Here is a 20,547-nt window from a genome sequence, read left to right as displayed (position 1 = left end):
GGATTGAAAAAGATGTAGTATATAGAGCACCAACTAGTGGAAGGGATGTGGAGAAACAAATTTGCAAAGAAATTATAGAGATACAAGAATTATGGAGTAATCATAATGGGGGACTTCATCCAATTATCCAAAGATAGACTGGGATAGGAATAGTACAAAGGGACAAGAGGGGTGAGAGCTCCTGGAACATGTTCAAGATAATTTTCTGCATCAGTGTGTTTCCAGTTTATTGAGAGGACATGCGCTTTTGGACCTGACTCTGGGGAATGAGTTGGCCCAAGTGGATCAAATATCAGTGGGAGAGCCTCTTGGGGACCGTGACCATTGTATCATAAGGTTCAGGTTAATCATGGAAAAGGACAGGGAACAATCCAGAGCAGGGATAATTAATTAGTGGAAAGCCAACTTTGATGGGATGAAAATACATCTGAGTCGAGTGAGTTGAAATCAAATGTTGGCAGAAAAGACAGTGGCTGAACAATGGGCCACCTTCAAAGAAAAAATATTGCAGGCAATGTCAAGATATATTCCCTTGAAGGGGAAAGGTAGGACAAATAAATCCAGAGCGCCCTGGAAGGCAAGAGAGCTAGAAGTAAAGATGAAAAGGAAAAAGTGCGCGTATGACAAATGTCAGGTAGAAAATACAATGGAGAATCAGGCTGAATATAGAGGACCAGAGGGGAAGTGAAGAAACTAATAAGAAAAACCAGGAGAGAGCATGAATAGAGGCTGGCAGCGAACATAAAGGGGAATTTCAAGGTCTTCTATCGGCATGTAAATAATAAAAGGGTGGTAAAAGAAAAAATAGGGTCAATTAGGGGAAAAAAAGGGGACATGCATTTGGAGGCTGGAGAAATAGTGGAAGTGTTGAATGAGTACTTTGCATCTGTCTTTGCAAAGGAAGAAGATGCTACCCAGTCCGAGGTGAGAGAGGAGATAACTGGTACAATAGAAGAGCTTACAATTGAGAGGAAGGAGGTGTTGGACAGGCTATCATTGCTTAAAATAGATAAGGTACCAGGACCGGATGAGATGCATCAAGGGTACTGAGGGAAGTGAGAGTGGAAATTGCAGAGTCACTGGTGATAATCTTCCAGTCTTCCTTAGAAAAAGGGGAGGTGCCAGAAGACTGGAGAATTGCCAGTGTTACACCCTTGTTCAAAAAGGGGTGCAGGAATAAAGCTGGAAGCTACAGACCTGTCAGTTTGACCTCAGTGGTCGGGAAACATCTGGAAACTACAGTACAGGATAAAATCAATAGTCACTTAGACAGGCGCAGAATAAATTAAGGAAAGCCAGCATGGACTCATTAAGGGAAAATTATGTTCAACTAACTTGTTGCACTTTTTTGAGCAGGTAACAGAGAAGGTTGATAAGGGAAATGCTGTTGATGTGTTATGGATTTTCAAAAGGCATTTGATACAGAACCACACAACAGACTTGTGAGCAAAATTCTAGCTCATGGAATAAAAGGGAAAGTGGGCACTTGGATAAGAAATTGGCTAAGTGACAGGAAACAGAGTAGTGATAAATGGTTGGTTTTCAGATTGGAGGAAGGTTTGTAGTGGAGTTCCCCAGGGGTCGGCATTGGAACCCTTGCTCTTCCTCTTATATTAATGACCTAGACTGTGGTGTGCAGGGCATGATTTCAAAATTTGCAGATCATATGAAGATCAGAAATGTTGTCAACTAAGATGGGGCTAGTCTTGAACTTCAAAAGAACATAGACACGTTGATGGATTGGGCAGACAAGTGGCAGATGAAGTTCAGTGCAGAGAAGTGTGAGGTGATTCATTTTGGCAGGAAAGATATAGTGAGACAGTGTAAAATAAAGGGAGAGCCTCTAAAGGAGGTGCAGGAACAGAGGGACCTCGGTGTATACGTGCATAGACCATTGAAGATTGCAAAGCATGTTGAGAGAGCAGTTAATAAAGCATATAGTATCTTAGGCTTTATTAATAGGGTCATTGAGTACAAGAGTAAGGAGGTCATGTTGAACTTGTATAAGATACTAGTTAGGCCTCACCTGGAGTACTGCACCCAGTTCTGGGTGCCATACTTGAGGAAGAATGTGAAGGTTTTGGAGAGAGTACAGAGGAGATTCACAAGAATGATTCCAGGTATAAAGAACTGTAGCTATGAGGATAGATTGGAGAGGTTGGCACTTTTCCCTGGAGAAAAGAAAGCTGGAGAAAAGCAGGAGTCTTGACAGAGATATTCATGATCCTGAGGGGGCATGGACAAGGTAGATAGTGATAAACTGTTCCCACTCAAGAGAACATAAGAACTAGAGGCACAGATTCAAAATAATTAGCAAAAGGAGAAAATGTGGAGGAAAATTTTTTTCACCCAGAGGATGGTTGGAGTCTGGAACAAACTTCCTGAGAGGGTGGTGGAGGCAGGTTCGATCGAGATATTCAAAAAGGAATTGGATTGCTACCTGAAAAAGAATTTGCAAGGTTACAGGGATAAGGCAGACTCAGTGAGCCGAATGGCTGCCTATTGTAAAGATACTGTGATACTATCAGAGATTGGAGCAGAAAACTAGGTTGGTCAGTCATCTCACTTAAATTTTAGCATGCCACGCAGGACTCAAGATGTTACACATCTGTGATGCTGGCTCAGTCACCTCGATGTTGTGCTAGTGCCTTGGGGACAAGGTGGCATCAGCCACCATGCAAATAGAGCAGGAAAAACTATGGAACCTTGCAGTCTCCAAACATGTCATCCTCTGAGCTTCACTTTCTTGCCCCTTGAATCATTTAATATCTTCAATGTTTCCTTTCAAAGAGAAGGCAAAAGCAGATATGGATCCAGGGCTCAATGTTGTCTTTGTCAGGGGCCTATTGCAATGGAGGAGGCAAAGGAGGGAGAGGCAACTCTGCACGCAGCTTCAGCAGAAGGGACATGGTCAAGCGGAGCCACAGCATGAACAGGAGGGTCAGGAGGAGGGACCCAAACAACCATGCCAGACCTAGGGTTTACTATAGAAGAATCTTCTATTTACAAATGAGCGAGAGGCAATGCCGTGCACGTCTGCAGTTGTCCCGAGATCTGATGCATCACGTATGCCACATTCTTTTTGAAGACCTGAGACGACGTGGAGTTGGAGGGTATCCCCTGCCAGTGGCTTTGAAGGTGACTGCTGCACTCAATTTCTTGGCCCCTGGTTCTTTTCAAGCATCAACGGCAACCTGTATGGCATCTCTCAGTCCGCAACACATCAATGCATAAAGGAGGTCACAGATGCCTTTTACAGGAAGGCCTATCATTCTGTCGGGTTTGCTCTGGATGAAGATAGCCAGACGTTCGTCGGATTTGCTGCCATCTCCGGCTTCCCTAGAGTGCAAGGTGTAAGAGACCGCACCCAGGAGGCTATGCGGGCTCCATGGCAGCTGCCCCTAATGATTATAAACCACAAGGGCTATTATTCCATCAACTTGCAACTGGTGTGTGAACACCGGAAGCATATACTGCACATTTGTGCATGGTGCCCTGGAAGTTGTCATCCCTGAGTCACTCCCAAGAGCCTGAGATTTTTGAGGGGCCATTACGTCTGCAGGGATGGCTGCTTGGCGATAAGGGGCACCCACTGAAACGCTGGCTGATGACACCGGTGCGTCGCCCTCAAGTTGTTCCGAGGAGAGGTACAATGCTTCTCTCAGCTCCACACACTCCCTTTATAAAGCAGACCATAGGGCTTCTGAAGATGGATTTCAGATGCTTGGGCCGATCGGATAACTCGCTACAATACATTCCTGACAGGATTTCCCGCATCATCGCTTTGTGTTGTGCCCTTCACAATCTGGCTACGCAAAGAGGTGACACCCCTGCCAGAGGATGAACTGGAGGAGGATGACAGCTCATTGGAGGATGAAGATCTGGAGGCTCAGGAGCCTCAGAAGGCTGCTGAAGGTCAGTATGAGCATGATCACACCATGGAGGAAGGAAAACGTGGGAGACATGCCTGTAATATATTAATCGCTGACAGGTTCCAGAATGAGCAAAGCCAAGTGAGGGCATATGGCCACATCCCTCCTAGTCCTCAATGCCATCTTCTTTCAACTCGGAATGACCACCCTCCTGCCATCTCTGCCGTCTAATGATACTAACACTGCTGCGACTGAGATGCGAACATGCCTAGGGATGATCTCCTGCCGTGCATGTCTTTTCTTCTGCCACCTCCGCTGAGGAGGCACACATGCTGCTAGGTTATCAAGGCTGATGAGCTGCCCTCACTCAATGGTGTTCTTTGAGGAAGAAAGGTGAGAAATGCTGACATCTCACACTTCCAATAAAGATTTAAACACAACACCTTGACATCACACAAGGGGCACAGATACTCGTTGAACTGGGGTTGATATCACAGGAATGTGAATCTGAGTAGAAGTAGGCTAAACCTTGAAATAAGAGGACTCCAAAGCACAAAATCACAACGACTAAGGTTGACAGGAACATTAACATAATCATCAAGTGTATTAACAAAAGTGCGATTTAGTTACATGTCTAGCACACCCATGACCTAAAAATGACATCAATTTTTCTTAACTTTCCTAACTCGAGCGCTACTCCAGGGTGCAGCCTTGACGTCTGCAGCAGAGGTGGAGGCAGCCTGCTGACTGCTACATCCTGATGTTTGTGATGACCTTGTTGGAAACACTCTGGTGGCCTGTGACCTGGAGTGCCCCGGCCTGATGAGACTCGCCTGCTCAGGGGCTGAAGCACCCTTGGTAGCCTGAGAAGCTGGAGTGGATGGGGTCACAGGCAGAGGGGGCTATGACCAGTTGCACACCCGTGGAGTTCCCTGACAGGATGCCCCTGGGGTGTCCAGCAGACGTTGATTCTCCCAGTGGGTGTCTGAGGACCCCGTCCTGACTCCTGCAGGAGATTGTGCACCTGGAGGGAGGTCAAGATGCCTCGTTGCCATGTTGCCTACAACCTGATGGTGCCCACCAGGGTGTGTGGCCATGGAGTGCAGGGCCGAGCGCAAATCCGGCAAGACCTACTGGGTCAAGGTCTCCATGATGGATGCCAGCCATCCCGTGGTGACCTCAAAGTGCTTGCATGTTGGATCCACGACATCAGACAGAACGCGGACAAACTCCTTCATCGTTCACTCTAGTCTGCTGAGTGACTGCTGAATCTCTGCCTCTGTTCTGCCGCCTGTTATTGCATCTCCAGCATAGATTTGGTGGCCATTTCTAGAGACTCATCATCTGAAATGGGTGGCTGGTCTCCGGCAGCTCTCCGAATGCCGCAGACCTGGGCTGTCCCTACTCCAACTGCTGCAGGGACGTGTCAGTGAGCCGTTCCCTAGAAAGTGAGCCTGAGCCTAGTCTATATCTGTGCCGCACTGGTGTGTGTGCGTGTGTGCGTCTGAGCTGGTGGAGGGTGTGGGTGAGTGTCGTGACAGTTCTTCCAGAGCTTCCTCTTTGCACGTGGCCTGGGGGGTTGCACTGGTGATGCTGGAAAGGCTTGGGCCTCAATGTGTTTGTGCCTAGCAAAAAGAAAAGAGTTTCAGTTAATGAGTATGAGCTTGATAAGACTGCATGTGACTCAGTGAATGTCAGGATTTGATGAGATGATGGAGCTGTGACCTGTACTAGGTTGGTTGGAGAGGCCGATCTCCCCTTTCCCGCAGGAGCGATTCCTGTCTTCTGCAACCTCCTCAAACTCAGTGAGGGCGATGTCGGCTGTCCCTCCCCATTCTGTGTTCTCTCGTGCCTATTGTGCAACAGCTTGGCCTGTATGAAGAAGAAAGGAAAGCACGTGATGAGAAGGGATTGAGCAGAGGTTGGGCGAGATGTATATCCCCTGTGTGTGGTGTGCCCCTCAGAAGGGCCAATGGATGGAGTTTGAGCAGCATGATAGATGGGATGGTGGTGATGTAAACGTCTCGGTGAGAGAACGAGTGTTGATATATGTCCCCTGCTAATGGTTGCGTGAAACCCCTGAAGGGAGCCGCCGTTCAAGTGCACGATGCCATTTGATATTGGAGGAAGTTGAAGGATGACTTACCCTGGCGGGGCGAATGAGAGCATTCATCATCTCCCTGCACTGGATGGCATTTCAGGTACAGTTGCCAGCCACGTTGACCTGCTCCGCCATGGTGTCCCAGGCCCGAGAAGTGAGACTGCCGTGCTCCTTGCAGCTATCCTGTTGTTCCTGCACCCCTCTGACCAAGGCCTGGAGCGCCTGGTGGGTGAAGTGGGATGCAGATTTTGCCCTGATGCTCTCAGCCTTTCTCTTATGGGTTGCAGACGTCTCTGGTGAGCTAGAAAGATTGAGATTGTATGTTGGACTGGCTTTTAAATATGGCTCCTGGACCTTCAAATCTGCCAGCTGACGGTGGACGGATGAATCAACTCCTGACTTGGCAGGCGATTCGATGCGAAACACACCTTTGCATAATTAATGAGGTTCTAAGCGCAGAATCAGACCCGATTTGCCACCATTACGGACAGCGGGCTGGGCTTTGCTGAAACCACCCACCACCACACTTTGTTTCATTCGGGGAGGTGGTGGCATAGTAGTATTGTCACTGGACTGGTAATCCAGAGATCCAGTGTAATGTTCTGGGGACCAGGGTTCGAATCCCACCACAGCAGATGGTGGAATTTGAATTCAGTAAAAATCTGCAATTTAAAGTCTGATGATGACCATGAAACCATTGCTGATTGCTGTAAAATCCCATCTGGCTCACTAATGCCCTTTTGGGAAGGAATTCTGCCGCCTTTACCTAGCCTGGCCTACATGTGACTCCAGACCCACAGCAATGTGGTTGACTCTGAAATGCCCTCTGAACCAGGGCAATTAGGGATGGGCAATAAATGCTGGCCCAGTCAGCAACACTGATATCCCATGAACAAATAGAAAAAGAATTCTGCCCATTGAACTTTTTCCTCGTGGTCTCCTGCTGTACTCACCGCAGCCGATATTTGAATCCAGGCCTTCTTGGTTGTTGCAGGTGGATTATGGTGGCCAACAGGGTACAGCACTGCTCTCCCCTTCTGGACCTGGCCCAATAAAACCTGAAGGCTCTGACCATAAAAGCATGGGGCAGCTGGACCTATCATTTCCTTGCATCTCCTCTATTAGATTTATATTGATATAATTTCTCAGATGAAAAGGGTCATGAGCCATTCAGATTACAATGCTCTCATTCACTTTTGTGTGCTTATATGCAATAATCATTTTCACCACATCAATGATTACTATTAAGGTGTGGTGGAGAAAATGGCTCTGTGCAATTGCTTGGTGCTATGTATGTTGCAGCTGTAACTCCAAGGTAACATGCTGTGCTGAGCAACCATTGATAGCCCTACTGGCCTACTCTGTCATACTGTTGTGCCATGACAGTGTTCAGATGTGAGGAACCTGGTCAAGGCTCAACTATGTAGGTGCATCCTTATAGATGGGTGACAAGAAGGCAAGTGGATGGGATGATGATCATGGCACTGTTCTCCATCCATCCATTGCGTTTGGCAGCTAACTCTGTACCAGGTAGTGGTGGCAAAGCAGTGCCATCTCCAAGGTTGTGTCTTCTGAATCCACTCCATGATTTCAGTACAGTGCGAATAGGCAGTAATTCCTAGGGAAAGCCCATGATGGGCCATCCGTTCCAGGGTCAGCTAATAATTGGACAGTATGTACAGCGTTCCCACTCACCTGATAAGTCAATGACATCTCCTCCAAGGCACAGGGACTTCACCATGGATGAACAATCTCTCATATGGGCCTTTGAGGCCCTGCTATTTATCTGTGCCCAAGTCACCCAATCTGTGACTGGTCCGCCTCCAACTCTTCACTAGTTCCGGGTCACCTGTCCCTTTTCCTAATAGAGTCCCCACCCCTCCCTGGACATTTTGGTCAGGCATTTTTAGAAGTCAGGCTCACAGAGTTGGGAATTGCCTTGTGAGGTACTGCAAGGATCAATGCTTAGGATGTGGGGACCAAATGTAATATTTCCAAATTTGCTGATGACGCAACACTATATGGAAATGTTAAGTTCTGAGGAGGATGCAAGCAGGCTTCAAAGAGATTTGACACGCTAAGTGAATGGGCAAGAACATGGCAGATGGAATATAATGTGAATAAATAAGTTTTCCACTTTGGTAGGAAAAACGAAAGCAGAGTATTTCTTAAACGGTGAGAGATTGGAAAATGTTGATGCCCCAAGGGACCTCTGAGTCCTTGTTCATGAGTCACTAAAAGCTAGCATTCAGGTGTAGCAAGCAATTAAGAAGGCAAATCGTACGTTGGCCTTCATTGCAAGAGGATTTGAACATGAGTAAAGGTGTCTTGCTGCAATTGTATAGAGCCTTGGTGAGAATGCATCTGGAGTATTGTGAGCAGTTTCGGTCTCCTTACCTGAGGAAGGATATATTTGCTATAGAGGGAGTGCAATACCACATTAATCCCTGCAATGGCAAGATTGTCTTATGAGGAGTGATTGAGGAAACTGGGCCTGTATTCTCTAGAGTTTCGAAGAATGAGCGATGATCTCATTGAAAAGTCTTACAAGGCATGACAGGATAAATGAGGATAGGATGTTTACCCTGGCTGTTGGTTCTAGAAAAAGAGGACACAGTCTCAGAATAACAGGTAGGCCATTTAAGACTGAGATGAGGAGGAATTTCTTCACTGTGGGTGGTGTCTCTACTGCAGAGGACTGTGGAAGCTCAATCGTTGAGCATTTTCAAGACAGAAATCGATAGATTTCTGGATAATAATGACATCAAGGGATATGGCGATAGTGGGGAAAAATAGCATAAATGTAGATGATCAGCCATGATCTACTTGAATGGCGGAGCAGACTCGGTGGGCCGAATGGCCTACTCCTGATCCTATTCCTATGTTCCTCTCGACTCTGCAGGTCTGACACACAGATGAAAATCTAGGCCAAACTGTTTGTTTTACAGCCAGTCAAGCTGTTGCTATTTGAAATTATAATTCCCCCCCCCCCAACTTAATCTGAAGAAGCATTCATTTTGATGAGAATTGCGAGGTACAGCTGTTTTCTGTATTTAGCACCCACTCTGATGCAATTATGTTGAAATATATTACAGCATTGTAAAAATATTGGCAATGGCACAAGACTTCTTGACTCTGAAGGCAGCATTCTAAATTATCTCTCGACTGATTGTTACACACAGTGACTATTTTCTTAAGTGATTGCGAGGACTAATTAACAAAGATTGTACTAATTTTCTCATTGTTATTAAAATAGCTTTTAAGAGTATCTATAGTGGCCTTCAATATTTTGTATTTCACAGAGCCAGTCAAATGAAATTAGATTAAAATGCTACCTTAAAACTAATAGCAGAATCATATGTTTATTATCACTGTTTATTGTCACTCTATGTTATGTTCCAAATTTGAGAAAGTGAAGTTAGTATAATGTCACAACTCACTGGGGATAGTGCGCTGTAATATTAAGCCCTACTGTTCCCCAAGCCGCGACAAATGTGAAAAGTTTGACCAAACCACCAGATTGCCCCAATTCTATCTAATTGTTTAATTTAGGTTAACAGAATATGAGCACCAGATTTGTAGACTTAATAAGTATTTACTGTTTATTGAACAAATTGTCTTTAGTTAGTGACAAGAGAAAGAAATATTAACTGCTAACTCCATGGGTTGATTTTGATCGATGTCTTCGAAATTCCTTTCAGTTCTTGTTGATGACACAAGGTGGTCTTCCAGCGCTTTCAGTATTTCATTCCCTGGTTGAGAACTTGCTTTTCAATGTCTCTAACAGTGGTTTTCCCCTTGTACTTTTTACAGGGGTTTCCTCAGGGAGAGGGCAGGTTATGGAGATATAAGGAAGAGAGATTTTAGTTGTTTTCTCTTTGCAGGCTTGGGGCTTTCTATTCTGGAATTACTGGAATCTTCCACACACAGGAGAAAGAGGTTTTAGGCCTTGTTCCTTTCAGGCTAGTAGCCTCCCTGCTCTCTCACAAAACCTGGTCATCTGGTCAGGAGCCAATTAAAATGCTGCTGCCAGGCAGCTCCCTTGGCCCAGGACTCTTCCTTGGCACCATCTTGTCTTTCATGGCACACACTGTTCCAGGACTGCAACCTTGTATATATCTCTCATCCCAGTGATCCCAGTGGTCATGTCTTTCAAACTGAATTAAAATTGCAATGGCTGCACAGTCCAACAGAAAATAAAAAGATATGTTCTTTACAACAGTCCAACAGAAATAAAGATATGTTCCTTACAGTAACAATTACTATAATTTGCTTAATAGTTTTGAGAATTACAGTTCACATTTCCAAACCGCAACTGCTTTTAATTAAACTTGACTTTCTTCTTCCACAGTATTACATACTTACAGGCTGTGCTGACACTTTTTTTTGTCATCTGTAATGTTATGCTCGAGTTTTTTGATCCACCGATGTGAGGATTTTTTCCACTATTTTTAAAAGTCCATCTCCTGTTTTCAGAGCATTGACTAGAGAGAAAGTGCGGTTCTAAAAATGGCAGTGTCTCACCCAATTGGTCATTTGTGTTACTTCAACTGACTATTTGACTGTGGAAGACATCACACTCAATCCCAATCACTTGATGTGTTCTTCTTGTCAAAGTCGTTAATGGTAATCAGCAATGGCAACCAATACGTTTTTCCTGTCCCAAGCCCAGGATGTATAGGCTTTCAAGTTGAGATCAACTATTCTGGCTCAGACATGGAATTATACCTGTGCTCCTGCTGCTCTTTACGACTGAGATGCTTGTACTTTAACCAGCTGAATCATTGCTGACATTTTAATGACCTTTCTAAATTGTAAAATGAACATTAAACTGCTAAAAGTTGTACTACCTGATTTGAGTCTTATTTGCATTTGCCAAAAATAGAAACTTAAAAATATTTCTTTCAGATCGATATTTCAATAATGGCCGATATTTTCAGTTACTTCGATTGGACAGACTTGAAGTTTAATAAAGCTATCTTGGCTGTCGCTTTCAACCCATTGTTCTGGAATATTGTGAGTATTGGATATTACTTATACTGTTCTGCATAGTCACTCATTCTTTGTTTGATGTATTTTCGTACCATTTGTCAAGAGTGGACTCATTCCAGCAATCCCCACCCAGGTACCATGATGAGAGAAATATAGACCTATCTATATAAAATGTAAAAGAAAAATACACTTGGTGGATATTCACAAGAAGCGTCCAATAGGAAGGATCTTGGCACGTAAAGGATGTTGAATTGCTCAAGCATCACATTTACTAAAAAACATTCAAAATTACAAACGATAAAGCATTAATTTTATTACAACTGAATTCAGTAAAAAGTAAATAATGAACAACATTATAAGCAACCAATTAGATCCCTGGAAAGAATGTTTCTGAAGTCCTTCAAATGCCTATGTTAGTTCCTCATCACCCCAGCATATACCTTTGAAAATATAGTTTATTGCATAATAAACACACACAACCTTTTGTGAGCAAAATGATCAATACGATAACTCATTCCAACTTTCGAATCCCTTCACTAATTCTTTACTCTCATCGTTCCAGAACACTGGCTTGTATCTGTCGTGTTCCCAGAACCTGAAAGTTGGGTCTGATAATTCTGTGGTCTCAGCAAATATATAAATTTTCAGGCCCCCACACAAGCACTCAAGTGCCCTTTGTGCCTTCACTCAGAATCTCCTGCAGCCTTTGCTGTATTTGATATTTTTCTCCAACTTCGCTTTCTGGTTCAAGCTGTGAATGCACTCTGAAAGCTCAGAGACAGCAGAAACAAAAAAGGATTTTCCCAAGTATGACCTTCGTAAAAATCAAAGTGTTAACAAATGCATATTATGAAATATGTAATTTTGAATAGAACAAAAACATTCTAAAAAGAAACAATGCAAAAAAGTCATGGAAAAGTCAAATACTGAGGTAAAAATTTAAATAAGCCATACGAGAAAAAGCATAAATTGAAACCAAAAAAATCAATGTAAAATCAAAATGAGAAATTATCATTGAAAGATGTGGGGGAAATTATAATTTTCCTGTATTGGGTTTTTTAAAAATCCCTATGAACTCCTGTGGAGGTGCTCATCTAATATATAGTACTTATACTTGCACTACAGATGCTGGACTTGTACAGATCCAATTTGCTTTTGCTGGACAGTGATAAAAGGAGGGGGAAAGGTATTACAGAGCAATACCGATAAATTTCATAAGCGGATGGGCTGTGAAGAGAAATGACAAAAGAAGGAAATAAACAATTTACAATACAATAAACAGTGCAGTATTTCCTTTATTTTACACTGGATGTGTGTATCTTGTTTTCAGTGCTTGTTCATATTGTGAAGTTGGGGTTAAACAAAGTCAATGTGGATTTAACAAAGGGAAATAGCGTTTAATGAACCTACTGGAGTTTTTTGAGGACATAACTAGCAGAATAGATGATGTGTATTTTGATTTTCAGAAAGCTTTTAATAAAGTCCCACATAAGAGATTAGTGTGTAAATTAATGCATATGGGATTGGAGGTAATATATCGGCATGGACTGAGAATTGATTAGCAAACAGGAAACAGAGTAGGAATAAATGGGTCTTTCGGAGTGGCAGTGGGGTACCGCAGGGATCAGTGCTAGGGTCCTAGCTATTCACAATATACATCAGTGATTTGGATGAGGGAGCCAAATGTAACATTTCCAAGTTTGCTGACGACACAAAACTTGGTGGGAATGTCAGTGATGAGGAGGGTGTTGAGAGGCTCCAAGGTGAGTTAGATGGGTTGAGTGAGTGGGCAAATACATGGCAGATGCAGTATAACTTGGACAAGTGTTAAGTTATCTACTTTGGTTGGAAAAACGGAATGGCAGAATATCATTTAAGTGGTGATTGATTGGGAAATGTTGATGTACAAAGGGACCTGGGTGTCCTTGTACACTAATCACTGAAAGCAAGCATGCAGGTGCAGCAAGCAGTTAAGAAAGCAAATGGCATGTTGACCTTCATTGCGAAAGGATTTGAGTACAGGAGCAAGGATGTCTTACTGCAGCTGCACAGGGCCTTGGTGAGACCACACCTGGAGTATTATGTGCAGTTTTGGTCTCCTTACCTAATGGAGGATGTACTTGCCATAGAGGGAATGCAGCGAAGGCTCACCAGACTGACTCCTGGGATGCCAGGATTGTCATATGAAGAGAGATTGGGTTGAATAGGCCTGTACTCATTAGAGTTTAGAAGAATGAGAGGGGATCTCATTGAAACGTATAAAATTTTGACAGGGCTGGATAGACTGGATGCAAGGGTCATGGCTTGGGGGGGTGGTTCTAGAACAAGGGGTCACAGCTTCAGGATACAGGGTAGGCTATTTAGGACTGAGATGAGGAGAAACATCATTCTCTACCACAGATGGCGATGGAGGCCAAATCACTGAATATATTTAAGATGGAAATAGATAGATTTCTAGGGTGGAATTTTCCATTTCTGAGACTAAGTGTGATGGCAGGTGGTTTTGGCGGCGCCTGCCCCGCTGGCTGGAATGGTAGAAACTCGTGCCCAATTCTGTGGTTGGAAGCTCATTAGTTATGCACATGGGTATCAGGCCAAATCACTTGGTGGGTCAGGAGCTGATTCACCTGCCCCATCAGCTGGGGAGTGGGATGAAGGTCCGGGCGTCACACTTAAACATCAGCCCAACACATACATCTCACTCTCTCCAGCCCACCTGTCTTCAGGACACATGCAGAGATGTCTTCCAGCCACAAGAAGACGGCCAAAAGCCTCAAGAAGAAGGCAGCACCCTCCTTTACCCACGAGGCCCTCCAGGCCATATTCAGAGGAGCCTAGACCCACAGGTGTATCCTGTATCCCAGGGTTGGCTTCAGGAAGCACAGCAGCCTCACATCTCTGGCCTGGGTGGCCGTCGCAGAGCAGGTCAGCACGGCTGGCAACCGTGCCCAAAACGCCATCCAGTGCAGGAAGAGGATGAATGATCACAATTGCTCCGACAGGGTAAGTCATCCTTCAACTCCCTCCAATATCAAACTCTCATCACGGCATCATGCACTCAAATGATAACTCTCTTCAAGGATCTCACGCAACCATTAGCGGGGGACACATATCAACACTCATTCTCTCATCGAGACTTTCACATCACCACCTTCCCATCCATCATGTTGCTCACACTCCATCCTCTAGACCTTCTGGGGAGGGCTCACCGCACACAGGGGACATGCATCTTATCCACCTTCCGCTCCATCCCTTCTCATCACATGCCTTTCCTCCTTCTTCATACAAGTGAAGGTAGCACACAACAGGCGCGTAAGATCGCAGACCAGGGAGAGTCGGCCAACATCATCGCCCTCACTGAGTTTGAGGAGGTTACAGCTGAGCCGGCTGGGGAGGACAGGGATCGCTTCTGTGGGGAAGGGCAGACCGACCGCTTCCAGCAACCCAGTATGGATCACAGCTCCAATACTTGATCAAACCTTGACAATCACAGACACTCACATGGAGCTTTACACAGCTCATGCTCATCAACTGAAACTCTATTTTCTAGGCATCAGCAGATCGAGGCCCACAAGGCAGCTGAGCACCATCCAAAACCCCAGACCGCGTTCGAAGAGGATGCTCTGGAAGAACCCTCACAGCGCTCTCACGCACCCTCCACTTGGGACAAGTGTGCAGCATTGCCTCTCACTCATTTGTAAATCGGAGACTCTTCTACGATAGACCCTAAGTCTGGCGATTCGTCTCCATTGGTGGGGTCTCTCCTTCTTACCCGCCTTTTCATGCTCTGGCTCAGTTTGACCATGCCCCTCAGGTGTGGCCTCCTGCTGGAGCTGCGCACGGCGTCACTTCTCCCTTCTTCGCCTCCTCCAACTGTCAAAGGCAACTTTGAGCCCTGGATCCATATGTGCTTTTGCCTCCTATCTGAAAGGAAACATTTGAAGATATTAATGATTCAAGGGGCAAAAAAGTAAAGCTCAGAAGATGAAATGTATTTAAACTGTAAGGGTCCATAGTTTTTCCAGCCCTACTTGCATTGTGGTTGATGCCGCCATGTCCCTGAGATACTAGCCAACACATTGAGGTGACCAAGATGGCATCGCAGATATGTAACATCTTGAGCCCTGCTACAGTTTAATTGAGATGAGTGATCCACCTAGCTCTGTACAAAACCCGCATGTGTTTGCCCTTCCCCCTCACTGCCATTCCACAGCCTTCCGCTTCCTTTGCCCCCCTTGTGTTCATCCTTCCCCCTCATAATTTCCACAGCCTTCCTTGCCCATTGCCCACCTTGTGTTCGTTATCCCCACCCTCGCCCCATACCCCAGCCCTGGTTGAAGTGCTGGTTTCTGAAAGTGGAGTTCCTGACTACCACTGCACAATGGTTTCCTTGTGAACAATGGTGTCAACCATCGGGAGTAGAAGACTCCTGCGCTCCCCAACTCGGGCCGCAGTACTGGCCACTGTCTGAAAGTGGATGCCTGCATGAGTACCACAGCACAGTGGTGTTCCTCGGGACAATGTAGGCAAAGAGCAGGGCCAGACCAAGCCTAAGGCTCCAGCAGTGTGACATTCATCGCAACAAGACCAGTGCAGTGCTATGGCTGGTAGGCTATGGATGTTGCACTCACCTCGAAGTTACGAGTAAACCGAGGTCCGACTTGTGCACACCACTCCTTTTCAAATGGGTTTGCAGTCGATGTAATTTCCTGCTGGTGTGATAGAAGATTAGAAGGCGTGACAAGATCCTGGCGAGCAGCTGTTTTAATGAGTATTCATGAGATGTTAATGAATGCAAATGGTGTTCACGCCACTAGTCGGCGGGATAACCAACCCGCCATTAACTCACCATTGGGAGAATTGCAAACTATTTTGACGCCGGTGGATTTCCGACTTTTTGCCTGCCGCTGGATTCTCCATTCCCACCCGCCATGGGCAGGATGGGAAAGTAACGCCCTTAGACCCTAAAGGCATCAAGGGCTATGGAGAGACCACAAGAGTATGGCGTTGAGATAGAGGATTAGCCATGATCATGTTGAATGGCGGCGCAGGCTTGAAGGGCCAAATGACTTACTCCTGCTCCCATTTTCTATGTTTCTAGGTGCACTATACTGAAGCATGTGTGGAGAACACTGCTCTCTCAACTTTCACTAACCGTGCAGTCGTTAATGATTTTTAAAGATTGATGACAGCTGATTAGATAGCTAACTACTTTTACTTACTAAGGTGCTATTCATGACAGAATGGCCCATTTTAATTTAATTTTCAAGTTTACTTTCAAGAATTTTAATTTCAGGTTTAAAAGCTTTTTTGATAAGGTTTTGCCTGTGGAGGACATCACTGACTCACCCCTGTGACTGCAGAAGCACACTTTGCAACAGGATAGTAATTGGTACGGGGAAACTCTGGCTGATAATTTGCTTTATGCAGCACCACTGAGGGCCATTGAAACATTCCAAATGTGGCTCTGGCTGGAAATTGGCCAACTCCATGCGTACTGAGAACGGAAGCTGAGATTTCTCTGATCTGAATGACTCAGCTGCATACCTTGAACTGATTTACCTATTAAGCCATCAACATCATAGAGATTCAAAGACTCTCAAACCTCTGAGTGAGTGAATTTCTCCTCATCTCAGTCCTGAATGGCTGCCTTATGTAGAGACATTGCCTCCTGGTTCTAGACTCACCAGCTAGGGGAAACAACCTCTCAAAAGTCAAAAAATTGAACTCTTGCATTTCTGTAGTGCCTTTCGTAGCCTCTGAACTTTGTAAAGTGCTTTACAGCCTAGTATTTTGAAGTTTGGTCACTTGTTATAATCTAGGAAATGTGGCAGTCCATTTGCATACAGCAAGCTCCCACAAAAACAATGCGGAAATGATCAGATAATCTGTTGTTTGTGATGTTGATTGAGGGATAAATGTTGGCTGGGACACTGGGGATAACCCCACTACTCCTGTTCAAAATAGTGTCCAGACACTGCAAGAATTTTATACATTTCAGTGAGATCACCTCATTCTACTAAATTCCAGAGATCATAGGCTCAATGTACTAAATCTCTCCTCATAAGATAACACTCTCTTCCTAGAAATCAATGTCGTGAACCTTTGTTGAATTCCAAGGCCTGTATATTTTCCTTCAGTGAGGAGACCAAATCTGCACACAACTACTTCAGATGCAGTCTCATCAAAACCAAATGTAATTGCAGTAAAACTTCCTTACTCTTATACTCCAACCTTCCTACAATAAAAGCTAACCTACCCTTCCAAACTGCTTGTGTACCTGCTTGTTAACTTTGTGATTCCTGTATGAATACACCCACATTCGTTTGAATGCAAACATTTAATAGTCTCTCACCTTTTTTTATAAAAATAATGCTTTTCTATTCCTCCTACCAAAGTGGATAATTCTGCCCTTCCACACATTACATACCACCATCTCTCAAAATCACTTAAGCAGTCTGTATACCTTTGCAGCCTCGTTGCATCATCACAGCTTATTTTTCCACCTAGCTTTGTATCATCAGCAAACTTGAATGTGTTGCACATGACCCTCTCATCTGAGTCATTGGACTTAGATTTTAAGTAGCTGAGGCCCAAGCACCGGCCCTGGCTAATTACAATCTGGCACTCTGAAAATGATTTATTTATTCCTACTCGCTAATCCATCGCAATATGACTCCCAATCTCTTAACCATAATCTTGTGTAACTGCCTCTTTGTCTATTACCTTATCAAATACCTTCTGAAAATCCAAATATACTACATCTACTCGTTTTGCCCCTTACTTATCCTGTCAGACTTCACCTTCAAAAATACTCCAATAGATTTGTCAAACATGATTTCCCTTTCATAAAACTGTTGACTTTCCCTAATATAAGTGTTCTGTTACCACATCACTAATAATAGATTCTAGCATTTTCCCTACTATTGATGTCTGGCCAACTGGCCTATGGTTCCTTTTTTCTCTCTCACTCCTTAAACGGGTTGCATTTGCTACCTTGCACTCCATGGGGACTATTCTATCATCTGGAGAATCCTGGGAGATCAGTCAATGTATCCAATGTCTCTGCAGTCAGACTACATTCTCAGTTTTTAAAAGAGCTATTAGGGCATAGAGACATTACGGCTTTTAGTAATATTAATTTTTCAGGTACTTTTTCTTTACTAATTTTGATTACTTTTGCCTCCTCACTTTCACCAGACCCTTGGTTCCCCACTTTCTCCTGTGTTTTTGTGTCTTTGACTGTGAAGATAGATACAAAACATTGTTTTACATCTATGTCTTTTCCATATTCCCCATTGTCATTTCTACTGTCTCTGGTTGTAAGGAACTCGCAAATACTTTTGCTAATATCTTCCTTTCTGCATACTTATCAACAATCCTTTTTCCAATATTTTTTGCTAGTTTACTCTCATTCTATTTTTTTGCTTTTTGTCGATTGCTTGCTCATTGGTTACTTATTTTTAAAGCCCTCCCAATCGTCAGGCTTATTATTCTTTTGTAACATTGTAAGCCCCTTTTTATCAAATACCTTAACTTCTCTGCTTAGCCACAGTTGACTACTTTTCCAGGGTGATTTAGTTCTTCTAGGAAATGTATATTTATTTAGAATTATAAATTATTTCAGCTGTTTGCCATTTCCTATCTGCTGTCATATTATTAGTATAATTTCCCAATCCAGTTTAGCCAACTTGTCCCCCAGACCAATTTGTCTCCTTTTCAATGAGGCCTTCAGAGTATCCATAAGAAGATCTGCTTTAGAAGACAATTATTTAGCATGCAGATGTAGTGTCCAAACCAGCAGGAAAGTATTGGGACATGGCTAAGAGCCCCTTTGACTGGGTATTGTCAATGGTAGGTCATGTGATGAAGCATCCAGGAAGAAGTCCAACCAGAGTTGGCAACCCTACTATGATTTGGGTAAACAAAAAAAAACTGAAGTTTTGATCTACTTCTGGAATTTTTTTGTACATAAACTCTGATTATTTTTTGTTTTGTCTATTGCTTCTTCTAATCTTATATTTCTTAAACCAAAGTCATAGGGCAGAATTTTTCAGTCGGCATATGGGGGTGGGCCTGACATGCCGACGCGCAAAATAATGCACGATGATGTGTCCCAAAATCATTGAGCTGAGTTGCGATATTTCACTCGGCGGACGCGCATTGGAGTCGGCTGCGCACCTGCCGAAATGTAAATGGCCTGTTAAGGCCATTAACAAAGTAATTATTTTGATTGTTAATGCTGCCTGTCCAACCTTAAGGTTGGCGGGCAGGCAAAAGCCCCAAGCGGCCTTTGCGTTTTTTAGGAAACTTCATCCACAAGCGGGATGAGGTTTCCTAAAGCTTTTATTAAATAAATAAGAAAAGTTCATAAATATAAAAACATGTCCCATCTCATGTGACACAGTCACATGAGGGGACATCGATTCAATCTCCCTGAGGCAGCTCTGTGCATGCGCGAAACAGCGCTGGCCCTGACTCTCCCTCCTCCACCCCTCTGCCCCCACAGGTAACGCTGAGTGCTACCGGTCACGTCTTAAGCTGGGCGGGCCTTAATTGGCCCGCCTGCATAAACTGGTGGAGCGGAGCCGATCATGGGCGGTGATTGGCTCCGCGACTGATCCCGCAGAGCCCACCTGCCGCCTGAAAAATTCAGGCCATAGTTTATTGCCTCTGATATGGGATTTGTCAATGTTATTTGTCCAACCGCTGAAGGAAATTGGCAAGTGTGAAGTAGCTTATATTGCTGATAAGCTCAATGAATTTAGTATAAGAGACTTACTATTTATCCTGGATACATTACCACCCAGATTACTTTGTGCATAAGACGACACTTCAGCTCATATAATAGGTGCTTTGATCAGGGGAAGAGATGAGGGGCGTGAAATTGGGCTCAATAGTGCCTTTGTTTGCGTGCTTTGGGGCTGTCCATGGTACCAAAGTGGCATCACTGCATGTCTTCTGCTGCACACAGTGTCAGATGGCATATTGGTGGAGACTTTATTGCCAGAAGGATGCAGAGCAGGTAGATCATAATGCCCATCAGCGAGCAATGCTGATTTGATGCCAGCAGTATGATTTTAGCACTCCACACTCCAGCCAACACCCTTTCTTAACCTCAGACAACTGACCACATGTTAAGCAGCAGGAAGAGCTCCCACCATGGCTATTTAAAGGGATAATCGACTACTTCCATTTAGTTGCTGGTTGATTTTGCTGTTGCTATGATTGTACAAGTGTTTCATAGTTTTCATAGTTGTTTCAAGTTACAATAATCTGAACTGGAACTGTTTAGGATCGGTTGAATATGTGCACAATATCCTAAGAGTTTTTGTTAAGTAAGGAGGGTTAAATGATCAGTTGAGAACTAGTGCCTTTAATAGATAGAGTGCAAATATAATTGCTTTTATGAGCAGGGATTTTCTTGAGAACATTAATGTTTATGTCAGAATATCAGCTTTTATGCAGTACCAATTACAACAGAAACAGAAGCTCTGAATGGCCTTTAGATTTATTTTTGTATTTTTACCATATCCACATCTTGCACCATAGCCAGCTAACCTCATCCAATTCATAGAAGGA

General features: G+C 44.1%; 1 protein-coding gene across 1 annotated transcript in view; it reads left to right on the top strand.

The window, feature by feature from the left end:
* Window positions 1-20,547, top strand: part of pemt (phosphatidylethanolamine N-methyltransferase) — a 143,699-nt gene that overhangs the window by 8,846 nt on the left and 114,306 nt on the right. The window contains exon 2 of the mRNA XM_078558691.1: window positions 10,882-10,989. Within this exon, the coding sequence (XP_078414817.1) occupies window positions 10,897-10,989 (93 nt within the window). The 5' untranslated portion in view covers window positions 10,882-10,896. The remainder of the gene's footprint in view (window positions 1-10,881; window positions 10,990-20,547) is intronic.

The sequence above is a fragment of the Cetorhinus maximus genome, chromosome 15 (genome assembly GCF_964194155.1).
Source record: "Cetorhinus maximus chromosome 15, sCetMax3.hap1.1, whole genome shotgun sequence".
NCBI classification, from domain to species: domain Eukaryota; kingdom Metazoa; phylum Chordata; class Chondrichthyes; order Lamniformes; family Cetorhinidae; genus Cetorhinus; species Cetorhinus maximus.
Note: the sequence above shows the minus strand (reverse complement) of the source record. Positions and strands in the feature narration are given on the sequence as shown.